General features: G+C 33.1%; 1 protein-coding gene across 2 annotated transcripts; it reads right to left on the bottom strand.

Annotated features, from left to right (window-relative positions):
* Positions 1 to 5,339: 5,339 nt before the first annotated feature.
* On the bottom strand, positions 5,340 to 15,341 carry LOC139855900 (probable pre-mRNA-splicing factor ATP-dependent RNA helicase DEAH9). Of its 2 annotated transcripts, none has more exons than XM_071845143.1 (23): positions 15,163 to 15,341; positions 14,791 to 14,935; positions 14,627 to 14,701; positions 14,438 to 14,527; positions 13,964 to 14,043; positions 13,818 to 13,887; positions 13,631 to 13,716; positions 12,961 to 13,030; positions 12,768 to 12,863; positions 9,915 to 10,020; positions 9,736 to 9,782; positions 9,531 to 9,614; positions 9,373 to 9,387; positions 9,179 to 9,279; positions 8,146 to 8,236; positions 7,890 to 8,054; positions 6,914 to 7,003; positions 6,628 to 6,696; positions 6,433 to 6,531; positions 6,263 to 6,349; positions 6,091 to 6,144; positions 5,875 to 5,954; positions 5,340 to 5,652 (listed from the first exon to the last, which is right to left on the bottom strand). In XM_071845143.1, the coding sequence occupies exons 1-23, from the start codon at positions 15,255 to 15,257 to the stop codon at positions 5,505 to 5,507; spliced, it is 2,043 nt and encodes a 680-aa protein (XP_071701244.1). In that variant the 5' UTR covers positions 15,258 to 15,341; the 3' UTR covers positions 5,340 to 5,504. The 2 variants fall into 2 exon arrangements, with proteins under 2 accessions (XP_071701244.1, XP_071701243.1); XM_071845142.1 differs by having other exon boundaries at positions 9,373 to 9,426.
* Positions 15,342 to 19,849: the final 4,508 nt, after the last annotated feature.

Raw genomic sequence — 19,849 nt, forward strand, 5'->3', positions numbered from 1 at the left:
ATGCTCTTTGGAAGACCATCCATGTAAAGTTCAACCCTTAAAGCTTCGGGGTTCACAAGATTTGGGCACATCAAGGCTAGTTCGGAAAATCGTTGATTATAAGCCTTGAGATCATTTCCGACCGCCTTTAAAGTTCTTAGCTCTTGTTCGAGCCTTCGGGTTTCTTCACGAGAGAAATATTCGACAATCATCTTTTCCCTCAAGTTGGCCCAAGAGAGGGCGTGAGCTTCATCGGTACCCACCGATTGTACATAGGTGTTCCACCATGTGAGGGCGACACCGGCGAAAGTGTGAGTGGAGTATTTGACCTTATCTTGGTCCCGACAACCGCTTATGCTAAAGACGGCCTCCGTTTGTTCGAACCATCGAGTGAGAGTAACCGGTCCTCCGGTCCCATCAAAAGTATGAGGTTTGCACCCCATGAAGGCTTTATAGGAGCATCCCTCGCTTGAGTTACCGGCTCCTTGATTGTTGTTGTTGTGGTTGTTGTTATTGTTGGAGGAGTGATCGGCCATGGCCGCTTCCACGGTGGTGGCTATCATTCGTTGTAGAGCTTGTTCGGGAGTCTCATGGCGTGGCACACGACGAGGAGGCATTGTTCCTTCAAAACACAAGAATACCGTTGATTAGTATTTTCAATAATACTAATCATGATATGGAATAAGGATAGAGAGAAAAATTTTCCTTGACTCGCCTTAAATTCTTTATGCCACAATATCGGAACGTTCATATGAGTCACCGTAATATAATCCCGGAAATTATATTACCCTGATTCATATGTGCATTCGACATCATTTCATATAGTCAAGGTGGCGCGTCAATCAAATTAAACAATGTGAGGTTAAGATGAAACAAGAGTAGATATAAGTAGAAACGTTCGAGTATAATGCACAAGTAGTCAAGTAATTCCTACTTCAAGTCTATATGCCGGTTGTAGTCTAGACTCACTAATGTACCCTATAACTCGGGGTTGACACCAATGAACTCTAAATCCCTACAATCAACGCTCTGATACCATCTGTAGTGACCCGACCAAATCGTCATTGACGGCACCGTCTACTTAGGTCCCGTTACATGGTCATAAGTCTTTAAAACAACGTTTGACCAAAAGTATGTCGCATTCATTTCAAAAGTAAAGATGTTTCAAAGTTTACAAGGTAGTTCGACAACTAGTTACATAACAAAGTTTAAAGTACAATTTAAACATATGCGACACAAATGAAAGTAGCCAAAAGATGCTCCACGTATGCATGTTTACTCGACATCCAAGCAAGTATCAAAAGTAATGAGCGGAAGCATGTATCACACAAATGTTCAAGGACCTGAGAAAAACATAGAAATCTGTCAACGAAAACGTTGGTGAAATCATAGGTTTGAGTAAGTAAGTACAAGTGAACCACAAGATTTGCAACAATGATATAATAGTAATACATTCCAAAAGTTTGTTTCACAAGCACCCAATTATCAATGCTTAACATTCCTTCCATAGAACCCCATCACAATAGTGTTAGAACATACACTGTTTCTCAAAAATATATTTCATTCGTAAACGGTAGCGAACCGTTTGAATGAGGGTTTGTCAAACCCATATGGCCATATAACATAAGTTCTCGCTTACACCCGGCAAGTGTAACTAATGATAATCGAATTGAGGATTTTTGTTCAAACTCGTATGTAGAATGTTTGTTTTCCTGTACTTGTGTTCACTTAGTAAAAAGAAACGTTTATGTTTTCTCATCCCAAATGTAAGTGCAAAAGAGTAAAAGTGGGACTATGATCTCACCTTGTGTGCACGAGTAATAAGTACTTCAACAAGTAATGTGTGCAAAGAACAATGCTAGTCTTGACCTAAACAAATAGGTTTATATCAATATCGGTAAACACGATAGGTCAAAGTGTTCAATTAGTCCTATGGCTCGTTAAGACTCGATCATAATAGCATGTGAATCAAATTGTCATGTTTCATGCAAGGTACAAGTATAAAAGCATGTTAGAACGATTGCACAAACATTGGTTAAGTTTGATTAAAAGTCAACTTAGGTCGGGTCAAAGTCAACGAAAAAGTCAACACGTTCGGGTCGGGTCCCGAACTATTTTTCTGAGGTTTTTAATCATATATGAGCATGTTAGAACAAGTTACATGTGAATCGGAGGTCCATAGTATAGCAAACATTTTCCGTAAAATGACCAGCGAAGACAGAAGCCTGCCAATGTATCTGGACGGCGTCCAGATTGTCTGGACGGCGTCCAGATTGTCTGGACGGCGTCCAGCTTTGAAGGCTGAGACGGCGTCCAAAGATCTGGACGGCGTCCAGCTTTGAAAACTGGGACGGCGTCCAAGGATCTGGACGGCGTCCAGGTCCGTATTCAAGTCTGATGCAGAAAACTCCTAAGTGCACAAACCAAAAACCAAACTAACACATTTTATGATCCGCAAACAACCAAAACATGTATCTTATATCATCGGAAAGGTATTTTGACGAGGAAAACGAATAGACACATTTCAATGAGTAATTCAACACTTACAACAACCCAAAACCGCATTAAACATTCATAATCAAAGGTTCAAGTTCTAAAAACGCATTTCATGATTCGGGTAACCAATTTACATGTATGATATGCCGTTTCGAAGGTAATCAAACACACATTGCAACAAAACACTTATCAACAATATTTCATAGTATTTGATACATCAAAAGTTCATATAAAGCTTATCAAACCCTAACCAAAATCTCAAAACCAATAATCATGTTAATGTAAGGTTTTCATGTCAATCAACACACCAAAACGAAGCTAATGAAGTAACTAACACTTTGAATACACAACCATTAACATCTAAACACATTTCATCATCCAAAATCAAAGATTTAACAAGCTCTTTTTCAAGTTCATGCTAGTTATGTCAATTCACAAGATCGAGCATACAAATTACATATACGACATCACAATGAGCCATAGACACTAATTAACACACCTTTAAGTCAAGAACACTAAGATTATGAAATTTAGAGTTTTTAGAAAGTTACCCAATCGAGATGAAATTAGTATCAAAACGTAGAGAATGAAGAGAGGATTCCAAATATGTAATTTATTTTGATGTTAGCCTCCAAAATCGGATTTAGATGGTGATTTAAGGATTGAATGTTGAGAGGATTTGGAAGTAGTAAAAGATGAGAATGAAAATGAATGGATGAAAGGGGTTTGACCCTTTGACCTAGTCAAGGGTTTGATCCCTTGTCAAGTTTAGTCCCTCAACTTTCGTTCGGGTGCGTGAATTACCTAAACGAGATAATTTAAAACGCGTATTAACGGGAGATGTTATAGTCATATAACGGACTTTAAATAATTAAACGGAAAAGTAAACGAAAAAAAGGCGGGATGTTACATTTTCTACTATAAACTTATACTTTTTCTGTATAGATTCATAAACTTAAGTTCAATATGAAACCATAGCAATTGGATTCACTCAAAACGGATTTAAAACGAAGAAGTTATGGGTAAAACAAGATTGGATATTTTTACTTGTTGTAGCTACGTAAAAATTGGTAACAAATCTATATTAATCATATCCTAGCTAACTTATATTGTATAATACCTATATTATAATAAATTATGTAATCTTGGGATACCATAGACACGTATGCAAATGTTTTGACATATCATATCGACCCATCTATATATATTATTTGGAACAACCATAGACACTCTATATGCAGTAATGTTGGAGTTAGCTATACAGGGTTGAGGTTGATTCCAAAAATATATATACTTTGAGTTGTGATCTAGCATGAGACGTGTATACACTGGGTCGTGGATTGGGTCAAGATAATATATATCAATTTATTTATGTACATCTAACTATGGACAACTAGTTGTAGGTTACTAACGAGGACAGCTGACTTAATAAACTTAAAACATTAAAACGTGTTAGAAATGTTGTAAATATATTTTGAACATACTTTGATATATATGTACATATTTGTTATAGGTTCGTGAATCGACCAGTGGCCAAGTTTTACTTCCCGACGAAGTAAAAATCTGTGAAAGTGAGTTATAGTCCCACTTTTAAAATCTAATATTTTTGGGATGAGAATACATGCAGCTTTATAAATGTTTTACAAAATAGACACAAGTACATGAAACTACTTTCTATGGTTGAACGATCGAAGCCGAATATGCCCCTTTTACTTGGTAACCTAAGAATTAGTAAACTAGTCTACTAATTGACGCGAATCCTAAAGATAGATCTATTGGGCCCAACAAACCTCATCCGTTGTAGCGGATGCTTTAGTACTTCGAGTTTTTATATCATGTCCGATGGATGTCCCGGAATGATGGGGATATTCTTATATGCATCTTGTTAATGTCGGTTACCAGGTGTTCACCGTATGAATGATTTTTATCTCTATGTATGGGATGTATTGAAATATGAAATCTTGTGGTCTATTATTATGATTTGATAATATACAGGTTAAACCTATAACTCACCAACATTTTTGTTGACGTTTTAAGCATGTTTATTCTCAGGTGATTATTAAGAGCTTCCGCTGTTGCATACTAAAATAAGGACAAGATTTGGAATCCATGCTTGTATGATATTATGTAAAACTGCATTCAAGAAACTTATTTTTGATGTAATATATTCATATTGTAAACCATTATGTAATGGTCGTGTGTAAACGGTATATTTTAGATTATCATTATTTGATAATCTACGTAATGCTTTTTAAACCTTTATCGATAAAATAAAGGTTATGGTTGTTTTAAAAATGAATGCAGTCTTTGAAAAACGTCTCATATAGAGGTCAAAACCTCGCGACGAAATCAATTAATATGAAACGTTTATAATCAATATGAACGGGACATTTCAATTTTGGTGTCATGGCAGTAGATAAAATTGTTTCATGGAAGTTGTCACCAGTGTTTAATATGTGTTTGAAGATACAATTGTTTTCATGACAGTAGATACAATTATTTTCATGGCAGTAGATAGAATTGTGCATAAGTCGATTATTACAGTAGATAGAATTGTTTACTAGTGTTGTAGTATGTGTTTGAAGAGAGGAGACTTTAAAGTTATAATGTGGTAATAACTTGATGACAAGTAATATTATAATGCATTTTATCAATGAAAGTTATTTTTGTCATTGAACTGAAAATCCCTTTTGAACTTTTTTTAACAAAATCCGTCAACCAAACACACCGGATTTCAAATCCAAGGGATTTGAAATCCTGGGATTTGAAATTCACGAACCAAAGATAAAACCAAAGAATGAAGGTAAAGAGTCATTTGATGATTCATTATATCCAATATGTAAAATGTAAGATAACTATGCACTGAACCATCCAAGTCATATATATCATTATCTCGTTTTGTGATGGTTTTTACATATTAATCCAAACTCCAAAAAATATAGAGACTCTAAATACAAAACAGATATAAAAAGTCAACGTATACAAGTAGATGTAGTGGAGCATTATATAACACGAGATATAGATTACTACTAGTGACGATTAGGATTGAGTGGTGGTTGCTGGTAAAAGTGAGGTGCAGCCTCTCTCAACCAGGAAGGATCAATTGAAATGACATTACGCATGTACTGTCGATCAGTTGACACTAGTGAATGATATAAAACCCATTTTGGATTCACCCTACACCACAAAAGTTTCATGTTATAAATAAATCATATTGGTAACTCTGTAACATTTTTTAACAACTCAATTAGCAGCGGTATGGGCATATGATACATGAAATGTTCACATGAGATGGTGTCTTTAGATATACTTGCCAATACTAAAGCGGTTGAAATATCGGCACTCATTGATAGATTATTATGGAACTTTAATTTGCTTTTAACAATTAGAGATAACAACCTGAACAATATAGATGATGGATGGATGTAAACTTCTTGAGAACTCCTGACAGTCTTGTACATCCCGTTATGACTATATGGCTTCACAGATGAATTAATAACAATATAAATTCTCCAATTAAATAAAAGGTTTGAATAAACATATGTGAATTAACAAGTTATTTTCACATACACTACCCTACAAATAGCATACTCGTTAGGTTTGCTAACAACTCACCTCTAAACGACATGCATTGGCAAAAAATCCAGCGGTCACTGCCCTTCTTAGTACCTAAATCAAAACAAGATTCCAAATACAATCTGTTTACACAGTTTCATGAAAATGTCAAAGAAAAAAGATGAGGAAGCCTACGATATATTATAAAATTTTAAGTGCCAAAGATTAAGACCTGCATATCGTTTTGGCATGATTTTAGGGTTAATCCTAGTCGCTGTGCTACTCTTCTTAGCTGTTCTCTAACTTCCATTACCTTTTTCTGCAAACAAAAGATAAATCTTAATGTCACATTGACAGATTATCTTTTAGCACACAGATGTCACATTGATAGTGAAAACTAACCATTGCATGGTAATTGATAAAGTTTTTGTGACACCATTTTGACGATTTATTAGACTGAAGAAATCCCTTGTATACATTGAGGAAGGTCACATGATCACCCTTCATACACAAACACAATTTTATGAACAGTATTAGTGGAAAAGAAACAATCAAAATCTGTGATAATCTAGCATTATTATCGTGCATATAAAACACCTCTGCTGCAGCGAATCTCAATTTGGCTTCGTCCAGCTCCCTCTGCCCCTTAACAGATATCCATATTGACTGAAAGTAACATCGTATAGTTTATAAAAATAAAGCTACACTCCATGGAAAGTCTATAAAATATAACAAGACTGAAATTTAAAAGACCCTAATCCACAATTACAGTAACTTGATGGTTAACATTATCACAAAATGACAATAAGAAAACTTCACATAAGGTTTCACATAAACATAAAAAAGATAGAAAGATACACCGCCATTTTATAATTTAAAATACCTGAACTGAGAGGATAGCAGATACAGTGATTATTTCTTCGGAGCATCCAAGTTGGTCTGAAGCTATGATCATTTTTGAGATCATGGGATCCTAAAACGAACAAAATACAATAACATCAGTTATATTGTAATTCACACAAAAAAAAAGATATTAATTAATTATGAAATATATAATCTCCGTGGGGGGCAGGATCAATGGGGAAGTAACCAATCGGGGGGAAGCGGGGGGAAGCAAAAAAAAAAAATTCGTTTTTTTTTGGAATGTTTTTTTCAGGCATCAAGATCACACGAAAATATGAACATTTAAAAAAGACACTTCGTGATGAATGTTATTATTTAGGTGGGAAAACGATCAACAAAAATAACATTCAAGATAATATTGATCGTGAAGAATGTTAACGTTTTTTTTCATGTTTTGTGAAGTAAAATTTAGCCCGATTTAGAGTTTAGGGTTTGGTGTTTTGGGTTTAGTCCCTAAACCCAAAACCCCAATCAACAAAAATAACATTCAAGATAATATTGATCGTGAAGAATGTTAACGTTTTTTTTCATGTTTTGTGAAGTAAAATTTAGCCCGATTTAGAGTTTAGGGTTTGGTGTTTTGGGTTTAGTCCCTAAACCCAAAACCCCAAACCCTAAACCCTAAACTCTAAACCGTTCGTGTTAAAAACTCAATCTAAATCCTAAATCTAAACCCTAAATTTCTAAACCCTAATATCTAAACCCTATAAACCCTAATATCTAGAACCTCAACATACGCTCGAAAAACATGATAATTGTTATATATTACTTCTTAGAGCGTTTTTCCGCCAAAATAAAAACATTTATCACAAAGTGTCTTTATTAAATGTTCATATTTTCATCCAATCTATAATGTTCGTGAACAAAGTTTTTTCAAAAAACGAAAAAAAAAAAAATTTGCTTCCCCCGATTGTTTACTTCCCCCTTGATCCTATCACATCTCCGTGGAAACCTACCAACGGTAGCTCAGCAACTTGAAATCCCACAGGTGAAGTGAGTTTGGCATCATCATCAAGGACTCCTAGTGAATAAAGTACTTCAAGAGCTCTAACCATTGCTTCAGATGAAGGTGATGCTGGCCAATCAAACCCTAAAATGTTATCAATTCCTAACGCTTTTAACTGCAATAAATACACCCAATTTGTTAAAATCCACGATAATACACGAGTATTGCAACATCTTTCCAAACAATAGATGTATATGTTTGTATACCTGAATCACACTAGAAACAAGGTTTGATCTCTGCATCTCAGGAATCCCATGTGAGGACATCTCATTGATAAAATAATCTTCTGTGTAAAGCCTGATATATGTATGTACACATAAATATACTTACATCACTACTGGATAGTCTACACCAGAAAGTTACAACTATATATATATATATATATATATATATATATATATATATATATATATATATATATATATATGGGCAAGATCGATGGGGAAGTAACCAATCAGGGGGAAGCGGGGGGAAGCAAAAAAAAAAAAAAAAATTTCGCTTTTTTTGGAATTTTTTTTTTCCGGCATCAAGATCACACGAAAATATGAACATTTAGAAGAGACACTTCGTGATGAATGTTATTATTTAGGCGGGAAAACGATCGACAAAAATAGCATTCAAGATAATATTGTTCGTGAAGAATATGAACGTTTTTTTTCTTCATGTTTTGTGAAGTAAAATTTAGCCCGATTTAGAGTTTAGGGTTTAGGGTTTGGTGTTTTGGGTTTATTCCATAAACCCAAAACACCAAACCCTAAACCCTAAACTCTAAACCGTTCGTGTTAAAAACTCAATCTAAATCCTAAATCTAAACCCTAAATCTAAACCCTAAACCCTAAATTTCTAAACCCTAATATCTAAACCCTATAAACCCTAATATCTAAACCCAAATATCTAAACCCCAATAGCTAAAACCTTAATATACGCTCGAAAAATGCGATAATTGTTATATATTACTTCTTCGAGCGTTTTCCCGCCAAAATAAAAACATTTATCACAAAGTGTCTACTAAATGTTCATATTTTCATCTCATCTATAATTTTCGTGAACAAAGTTTTTTCAAAAAAGGAAAAAAAAAAAAAAAAAAAGTTTTTGCTTCCCCCCGCTTCCCCCCGATTGGTTACTTCCCTCTTGATCCTACCACATATATATATATATATATATATATATATATATATATATATATATATATATATATATATATATATATATATATATTCAGTATGGTAATCAGTGTACCTGTAACACTTGCCAGGCCGTACCCGTCCAGCCCTTCCAGCTCTCTGCCTAGCAGAGGCTTTGGATATTGGTGCCACTACAAGATTTTCTATATCTGTAATCTGTTAAACATTAAAGTTATATGTTTTCAATATAATATTCAACAGAATAAATATGAAACAAAAGAAAACTTAAGCCATTATAATAAGAAATACCGGGTTGTAGAACCGCTGTTTCGAGAAACCACTATCAACAACGTAAACAACACCCTGCTCCAACAAATGAAATTCAAAAGCAATAATATGATAGATTTTATTCAAAGCAGATAATTCATTAATACATACATTTGATTGATGAGATTACTCAATAGTACCTCCAGCGTAAGGGATGTTTCAGCAATATTTGTTGAGATCACCACCTTCCTTTTTCCTCTAGGAGAAGGAGAAAACACCAAATCCTAAAAAAAAAACATCCCACAAGCAAATAGTTTTATATTACTACTATATAAAGGTACAAGCCATGGAGGGAAAATATATAATCATAAAATTAACATTAACAATAATAATAATATCATTAACCTGATCTGCACGAGTGAGTCCCGAATACAAAGGCAAAATAATCATTCCTGAAATGTTTAACCAGATTTGCATCAAAATAATCAAAATCAATCAATATAAGCAATAAAAGAAACTAATGAACTATACACCACTGAATTTTAGGGCAGTAAGATAAACCAAATAATAAACTTAAAACATACCTAAAGAAGACTTGCCCCTGTTTTGGGCTTCTTCTGTGATCAATTGAACTGCAGCATCAATATCATCTTGGCCAGTTAAGAACACAAGAATGTCTCCCATTGGCTCCTACAAGCTCAAACAAATAAAGATTTGCCTAAGTACAATAGTAATAGAAAAATTTAACAAAACGCAGTTTGTAACCTCCTAAAAATTGAACAGATTTTACCTAAACATTATAAATATTGTTGACAAGACAAGAAGATCCCCCTTAAGCTGAAAGGGAAATTCTTCAAGGTGGCAATTAGACCTGCCATGTTATACGGATCAGAGTGTTGGCCTATGACGAAAGCACAAGAGAGGAGGATGGAGGTGGCAGAGATGAGGATGCTTAGGTGGACATGTGGTAAAACCATGTTAGATATGATTCCTAATAGTGTTTTTAGGGAGAACCTGAAAGTTAGAAGCATCATCGACAAGCTTAGAGAAGAACGACTTCGATGGTTTGGGCATGTGAGAAGACGACCTCCTACTGCCCCTGTTAGGAGGGTCGAGACACTTACGGTTGACGGCGTAAGAAGAAGGGGTAGACCTACGCGTAGGTGGGAAGATAGGATAAAGCTAGACTTGAAGGAGCTCTTATTGACCGAGGACATGACCTCTGATAGGGTTGCGTGGAGGACTAGAATTAGAATAGACGAGTAGGTTTTTTGGTTTTGTTTGTGTGTTTGTGGTTTTGTGGGTCTGTGTGGGTATCTTCTTTCACTCTGCTCTTTGCTGTTTGCTGGTTTGTTGTTTTTTTTTTTTTTTTTTTTTTTTTTTTTGTATGTATTTTTTTTTTTTTTTTTGTGCGACCTTTTTTTTTTTTTTTTTTTTTTTTTTTTTCTCTCTAGACCCATGCATCGATGGTGTAAGTTTGGACATGTGGGTTTCTATGTGTATGTATGGATGTTCGTGTTTGTATGTATGTATTTAACTTTGTTCGCAGGTTTATGTTTGTTTGTTTGTATGTTCGCTTGTTTTGCTTTTCTGCTTGTCTTTGATTGTATTTATGTATTTATGTATGTTTGTATTTATGTATGGTTGTATGTTTATATGTATGTATAGTTATATGTTTGGTTGTATGTATATTCGTATGTTTGTATGTATATCCGTATGTTGGTATGTATATTCGTATGTTTGTATGTTTTATATCTATGTATGCGTATGTTGGTTTTCCCGTATGTATGCTTGTTGGGTAGATACTGTTTTATGTATGTTTGTATGTTAATTCTTATAGAATGGCTTGCTATGTTGTGTTTTTATCTGTATGTGGACATATATGTTTATTTCTCATTTAATGCAGCTTTACTTTATTCGTCCTGTGCTCCGCAGTACACTCTAAGGTACGTTTTTCTTTTTTCTTTTTTACGGCGCTGTTTCGGGAGCCATCAGCAAGCGTCTAATTATTGGCGACTTGACTGTCGCTTAGAGCCTAAATCGAATCCCAGGCAACATTTTAAAACCCATGGAAATTCGTTCCACCATTTTCATGGCGTTGGCATTTAATTTTTTTTTTTTTTTTTTTTTTTTTTTTTTTTTTTGGCCGGAGGTCCGTTGCAAGCAATCTCTTTATCCGTCGAACATAGAGAGGGAGGACTTTCTCTACCCTTGTGAGTGTTTCACTCGGGGTGGTGAAATGACTTCTCTTTGTCCTAGGGTAGAGGTAGGATTGTCTACGTCTCACCTCCCCCATACCCTACAAGTGTGGGATTGGGTATTGTTGTTGTATTGTTGTTGTTGTATTATAAATATTGTTGACATTAGAGTAAAGATTAATTATTTATACAAAAGAGGACTTACATGTGTCAAGACAAGAAAGTAAGACGACGAGTCTAAATTAATTTGATTAGAGTTGTGCATGAGAACATGGTAAAGGTTGCTACAACTTGAACGGGATTGAGGGTAAACTCTCAAAATATATTTTTTTCATATAACAACCACAACCTTATTAAATTGGATAATCATAAATAAAGAAAGCGACAAACACAATATAACTAAGAGAGAAGACAACAATGGTAAATGAGACGAGAGAAAATGAATCGTTATTCAGTCACGATGCGGTCACAAGTTACGGTAGATTTTAGTATCGTTTGAGGGTATGCTTCTCATCCTGAATTAGTTTAGTTATTATAGAATTTGATAAACTGAGTTTCGAGTGTCGATAAAAGGTTTCTGATTATAGATTTTTGCAGTCTGTGTGAGCAAGTAACGTCGGGGTTTCTCTCAGTAAGTTTATAACATGTTTTCGTTAATTGTGTTTTGATGCTAGGTGAAATCGCAAAAAATATATAGAGAAAGACACTTGCAATTTATTTTGTTAAGTTTGATGGCCATACTCACGATTTAATGTTGGTAAGTCTCATTTACATAGACTACTTATGGGTTCATAAGTCGTTAGTAGTTCTTGAAACACTCCACAAAACAAATAGAGTTTATAAGTAGAAATTTGGATAGTGTCTTTTAAATTAAAGTTAGAAAACTTTGTATTGAAATAGAAGAAAAGTTTTGTTAACAAGAAGTGAAGAGCTAGCTAGAGATTGCAACGTGAATTATCATGAGATTTTCTGCTAGTAGAGAGATGTGTGCGTTTTACATATTTCTTTATCATGCTTTTGAGAAAAAGTTGTTTCGCATTCTAATTATCAATGTTATTTAATTAATGTTGTTATTGTTAAGAGTATTCAGAATCAGAATAGTAAGACTTCTGTTGTATAGTTATTCATTTAACAGAACAGATGTTAGAAGTTACATGCCTGATTTTAGGGTGCGACACAGTTATTATTTATTATATATTATATATATAGTTTCAAAGGTTGCCACAATAGTTGATGTACCTTATCATGAATTGACAACACTGTTGAAACAGTAGCTTGAAGATAATCTGAAACAGGCTCCTCAACATAGAAAATCTGTACATTGAATCCTCTACCCTGATATCACATTATTATTTGTTAGCACAAAACAGCATAGTAACATAGAAGCTTAAATTTTTTATGGTATAACACACGTGACGTTACTATAACATACCTCAACAGACAAAATAGCAGGTTCTGTCAGCACTCCTTGATATTCTCCTTCCAATTTAGGCCGCCTTTTCCTGATTAATAAATAAGTTTGTTAATTATATTCATAGTCGTATCTTAAAACTGATTATGTGATATTGATTAATCACATAATCTGCTGTACTATAACGGGTGGGATTATGTAGTATTTTGATGTTGTGAGTTGTGATGTTCAGATAACCATTGCTTGAAGATTTAGATAGCTCTAATTACTCGAGGAACTAATAGGTAAATGATCAATAAAAAAAAACATCAATACATGAATCATGAATGACCAAAAAGAATATTCGAAAATATGGTTGAATGACTACTAGAATTTATCATATAACTTACTTACAAAAGCATATATTATAAATTTTTTAATTTTCTTTACAAACTTTATATCGTATATAAATCCAAGACTTAGACTTTTGATAGCTTCATTAGCAACTATGGTTAGTAAAATAAAATAATAACAATATATAAGAAGCATTAATATTTCTAAAATTATTATTTAGTACTTTAGTGGCAGCATGTAAAAATCTGATTAATATCTTACAACAAGTAATAATCAGAAGATAAGTTTAAGAGTTTGTTCTTGATCATTATTGATTATTAATTATTAATAATAATAATCATTACAATAATAAGAGAACCTGGTGTGGAAAAACGCAGCAATTGACTTCGCTTCAATTGTGGCTGATGCAATGATTAGGCGCAACTCGGGCCTGCGACGTTGTATCTGGGAAATTGGTTGGTAGTTAGCAAGCACACCTATAAACCTGAGTTCTACACATTCTTACGTAGAGTTAAAGAAGCAAATGTTTAATCTTTATGGAGTACCTTTTTAAGGAGACCCAACAATATGTCCGTTGAAAGGGATCTCTCATGAGCCTCATCTACCATAATCACACTGAAACATAGTTTAAAATTTAACGACATACTAAAATTTTGAACAGATCTAAGTAACTAAAATACCAAAACAGCACCTGTACTTGCTTAGCAGAGGATCATCCATCATTTCCCTTAGTAATACTCCATCAGTGAGAAATTTAATCCTAGTTAAGTCCTGTGCTGCCAAAAAGATGTATATAAACAACTTTTGACACTTTATAACATCATTCTGATGTGTTATAAAAAGGACCATGAACACTATTGATTACTACGGCTGACACGTCTCATGATGCACCAATTTTAAATTTTGATGCACACCATAAACACTGGTGCATCTGTTTGAATAAAATAATGAATCAAAGTGTGAACAATGATGCATTAGCCGTTATAAGATGTCTCACTGTCTCAGCACCATAATCTTCACTGGATTTTTCTACTTTAAGGACCTTTTTGTATTTCATTTTCACGTTGAAAATTTGATTTCTTTAACTAATTTGCAATCAAAGTTAGTCGTTAGTACTTAGTATTCTTACATATTACAATAATTTCAAGTTCAAATAAAGTCTTACTGAATTTGTGACATCTTCAAACCGTATAGTATAACCAACTTCCTCCCCGAGAGTCACTCCCATTTCTTCCGCCAACCTCGCAGCAACACTCTGCAACCACAATCATAATCATAATAGTATATATATCAAAAGAGTATTTTAAAGAATGATTAGTGAGCATTAAGCAACAAATAATTCAGTAGTAATTACCTGCACAGCCAACCGTCGCGGTTGAGTACATGCGATAATACGACCACCATCGGCCCATCCTGCTTCCTTAAGGTACTGCAAAATTATAACGATTTATACATACAGCCTACTAGTAACGATATTTAGTCTATAAAAACATCACAACTCAACTTTGAAAGCCTAACCTGAGGGATTTGAGTGGTTTTGCCACTCCCTGTTTCTCCAACAATGATTGTAGTGGCATGAGTCTCCACTAGATACAATATACTATTTCTGTATCTATATACAGGTAGTCGCTGTCTCTGTGTCTCTAAACTCGCATATCCATATCTACAATTATTGAGTCGATAAATAAATTAATTCCAGTTATAAATTCGAATTACTAATAATTAATAATGATAATGATAATAATAATAATACTGCTAACAATATAACATCTAAATTTCACTTAATATTCGAATTCGCGAAGGGAACTGGTTAGGATTTAGATATCTGACTGTCAATTTTAAGTTAAACTTAACGCCAAAAATCAAATTATTTTGGAAAAAGGTGATTACGTGGATGATGGAGCTGCGGAGTAGAAAAGAACGCCGCCTTCTTCGTCGTCGAGCAGGCGAGGTTTGGCCGTGCCAGGTTTCCAAAATTGCGCCATTTTTTTATTTTACAAATTGATCACTCTAGTGAATAAGAGTTTCGTGCCCTAAAATTAATTTCAGTTTGCCAACACTTTGGTTAATTTGTTTGCAAAATTCGAAATAAGCGTAACAATTAACGAGGCGAGTTTTGTGTTTACTTGACAAATTACAAGTCTTTTTAGCCGACGCTTCCAAACGTGCATCGGCACTCACAAGTGTGAGCTGAAAAATTATAAGATTGGAAACTTTGCACTACACATGAGTGAAGAACAATTTCACCACCTTGACGTTTTAGAATAGTGGCAATCAAAAGAAGATACATATCTGATATTATCCATTAAGGCTCGTGACTTATTTGTCGTTCAAGCTTCAACCGTAGCTTTCGAATCGGCCTTTTCTTTAAGTGATGGAATTATATCGGATAGAAGGTCAAGACTTACCCCCGAAGTCGTGCAAGTATGTGTATGCATGAAGGATTATTTAGACGGGGTAGATAGGATACAAGATCAAACGTCATTAGAAGATTCGTTAGATAATAACGTTGAAGAATGTATAAAGATGGAAGAAATTGAAGCCGGATTATCACCTACATCGACTAAAGAAAATACCGACAACGAATTGGATGATGATGAGTATGAAACAGTTGTGTTGAAACCCGAATCGGATGTATCACATTACCAACAAGCTTATTTTTCTATAGTTAATGACACCAAATTTGAAGACTACGATCGAAGGCACAATCCTCAACGGGCTCAACAAGGAAACATATTTGACGACTAAAGTATAACGGGTGATGGCTGATCATATATATAGGCATGTATATGCATATTTTAAGTGCAAAAAGCAATTCAAAAGCAAGTGCAAACAAAGCCGCAGAAATAAATAACAATTGCCAGCTGCGCAATAACATTGCGGACATAAATTGAGATTGCGAAGATGTCCCGTATAAACTTTGCGGATTAGTAAAGTGTGCGCGAACATTAGTTTATATCTCTAGGTTGAGATCCTGGTCATTTACTCCCGTTTATTCTTCTCTTTCGTGGAAATAACTTCAACTACTGTTAAGGTGAACTTCATAGCCCCATTTTTACTATTTCTTAAATGTTTTATAAACTTTTGGGTGAGACACATGCTTGCTTTTAAACTGTTTTAGCTTTAGTGTGACGACCCGGAAATTTCTGACCAAATTTAAACTTTATTCTAATATGATTTCGACACGATAAGCAAAGTCTGTAATATTGAGTCTCGAAAATTTTGAAAACTATGTTCATATATTCAATTGACCTTCGACTATTCCCAACGGTTCACGAACAACTATTTGTAATAGATACACATATTTAAGTATATATATATATATATATATATATATATATATATATATATATATATATATATATATATATATATATATATATATATATATATATATATATACATGAATAGTAATTGTAAATATATAAGATTAAATATTAAATTTATTTATTTGACAACATATATTTAATGTATTTAATTAATTATATAATAAAACCTGAATCTATATTTAAACTTGACTATCTCGGTAAATATAAGTTTTAGATTTCGTACTGTTGAATTCACTCGCCATTGTTATCACTTTCTTGTTTTGATCTAACTCAGACTCATCACATAAATTCAACAAACTCGTCCTCACTTTCCATCTATAGAATTGAAACTTTAGATAATAAAGTTACAACTATTAATGTTAAACCATCTTACACCAACTTGATCATTATAATTGGAAAATCTTTACATAAACCAAATTATATGATATGTAGAATAATCAAATGATTTTTTTTTTTTTAAAGAATTTTTCTACGAGATTGATAGTATCAATTATTGAAAAGCAAATAATTAGAAACCATATGAGACAACATTTTTTTTTTACTAATCATAGACTTTACTTTAATTACTTTATATGGAGCACAAATATCTTGTGGACCTCTTGCCACCCGTGATTCTTATGCAACCCTAATTAAAACCCATAATTGAGCCGATTTGAATAATTGAATTAGAATATTGTTTTACTTTGGGTTTATTCTTCCTACCAATCTAAATTATTGCAGCGTATATTAATATATGTACAATGTGGACAATAAAATGCATAAAGAAAACCATCACACTTGGATTTCCCTTCTTCTATCTCACCCACTCATAATTCTCTCCTTCTTGTGATTTCTTCAACAGCTCAATCACCATGTCGACCTTCACAGGAGCCACCATAATCCTCCATCTATCTCCACCTCTCTCTACAATTTTGGATCACAAACCACTCTACAACCATCCAACTACCTGTTACTACACATGATCAGCGAAAACGATTGATGAATTGCTGTTACTTACTCGCTAATTGAAGATGCTACTGCTAGTTTAATATTCCTAATCGAATTTCAGCCCATGAACAAGCCTAAAGGGCTGTTAAAACAATCCTGTTATCAACCAAATTGTTGTGACTGTTTGACAAACACCACTATCAACCCTACCACCATCGACTACTACACTGTTGCACTCTATAATCACCTCCACCACATCGTAACCAACCACCATCATCATTAAACTACAGATACCTCTGGTATTTTCTGTTTTCAACCAAACACGCCACCTACACCACAGCCACTTCCACCACAACACCCATCTTGATCGACCCAATTCAAAGCACCTCAATAACTGTAAGTTGCTATGCATATCTATTCTGTTTTCCTGTCAAAACAACCCAAGTTCACTTTTGTGTTACAATCACACAACCTTGTCAAAATAAATCCTGACTAATGTAACTTTTAAAAATATGCTTCAGATGTAAAAATGCTAAGTTTTCAATGAAGTCAAACTAAACTTACTTTGGGTTTTGATAGCTGCAGTTGCTACTGCACTGCTACTTGATTTCTGTTTGAGCCTTCCCGACCACCAACCCCAATATTGATGCAGGCCTCGTTACATTGTGGCAATATTTCTGTTTCAAACTTCAACCCAAATCGAAACCAAAATCCATTGAAACCCACTCAAAAACGAACGCCAATATCAACCAAAACCCATTTATGCTACTGTTGTTCTCTGTTATTCGCTGCTGCTGCTATTAATAACCGAAAACACAAACAAATCATTGACTTTAGTCAACTACTACTAAGAACACCAATCATTACTGTTCGTGTTCGATCCAATTAAAAGTACATAATACATATAGAGGGATGAAGAAATTAAGAGAGTAATTAATGAATCGATTTCTTACTTGAATAAATTGATTGACCGATTAATTGATCGATTGAGGAGGGATGACAATTAACGATGATGAAGACTAACGATGACGATGATGAATCAATGACCTCCAGCATATCGATGATTGTTGCTTGATTGGTTGATCTATGATGAATCGAAGATCCTCTAAATTGTGTTTTCTTCCCTGCGTGTTCTGCTATTTCGATCTGTTTTGGGGAGAGAAACAAACCGTGGGATTTATTTATCTATTAGGTACTCCGTATTATTATTATTAATAATTTATTATTAATTATTATTATTATTATTATTATTATTATTATTATTATTATTATTATTATTATTATTATTATTATTATTACTATTACTATTATTATTTATTGCTATTATTGCTATGTGGATTATTATTATTGATATCAAGATTTTTATTATTATCATTAATATAGTTTACATTATTATCATTTATATAAGTATTATAAGTATTATTATCATTATTATAATTACTATTATTATTGTATTATTCTTATTATTGATATAATTAATTATTTTCATTATTGTTAAAAGTATTTGTATTAAAATGAGTAAAAATTATCATTTAAATTTTTCATCTTTATTAAAATTATCATTAATATTATAAGAATCATTTTTATTATTAAAATTATCATTATTATTAGAATTATCATTAAAGGTATCATTTTTTTTATTATCGTTATTATTATTAGTTTTATCATTATTAATAATACTATCATTATTATTATTATTATTATTATTATTATTATTATTATTATTATTATTATTATTATTATTATTACTACTATTAATATTGTTAGTATTATTATTATTATTATTATCATTATTTTCAAATCTAAACATTTCTAGTATCATTATATTATTTTTATTATAATTATTATTTTTACAAACAAAAGATAATTATATAAAGATATATATCTATTACGTATATCATAAGTATACTAATATTAGATTTTTTAATAGATTAACAAATATAATGTTATTTATATCACTAATAACAATATATAAACTTGTTCAATTACGATTATATGTTTTAATATATATAAATGATATAGGCTCGTGAATCCGAAGCCAACCCTGCATTGTTCAATTTAGTCATATGTATTTTTACTACAAAATACAGTATGGTGAGTTTCATTTGCTCCCTTTTTAAATACTTTTGCTATATATATTTTTGGAACTGAGAATACATGCGCTGCTTTTATAAATGTTTTACGAAATAGACACAAGTACTTAAAATTACATTCTATGGTAGGATTATTAAACCGAATATCGCCCTTCAAGTCTGGTAACCTAAGAATTTAGGGAAATGGCCCCTGATTGACGCGAATCGTAAAGATAGATCTATGGACCT

The sequence above is a fragment of the Rutidosis leptorrhynchoides genome, chromosome 6 (genome assembly GCF_046630445.1).
Source record: "Rutidosis leptorrhynchoides isolate AG116_Rl617_1_P2 chromosome 6, CSIRO_AGI_Rlap_v1, whole genome shotgun sequence".
NCBI classification, from domain to species: Eukaryota; Viridiplantae; Streptophyta; class Magnoliopsida; order Asterales; family Asteraceae; genus Rutidosis; species Rutidosis leptorrhynchoides.

Bases quoted from the DNA above. Each gene is read 5' to 3' on its own strand.
- LOC139855900 (XM_071845142.1), bottom strand. From the start codon at position 15,257: ATGGCGCAATTTTGGAAACCTGGCACGGCCAAACCTCGCCTGCTCGAC. The intron at 13,031-13,630 runs GTTCTCTTATTA...TTTATTAATCAG, and splicing joins GCTGCGTTTTTCCACACCAG to GAAAAGGCGGCCTAAATTGG. The intron at 5,653-5,874 runs GTTGTTATCTCT...TTTGTGGTGTAG, and splicing joins CCATCATCTATATTGTTCAG to GGTGAATCCAAAATGGGTTT.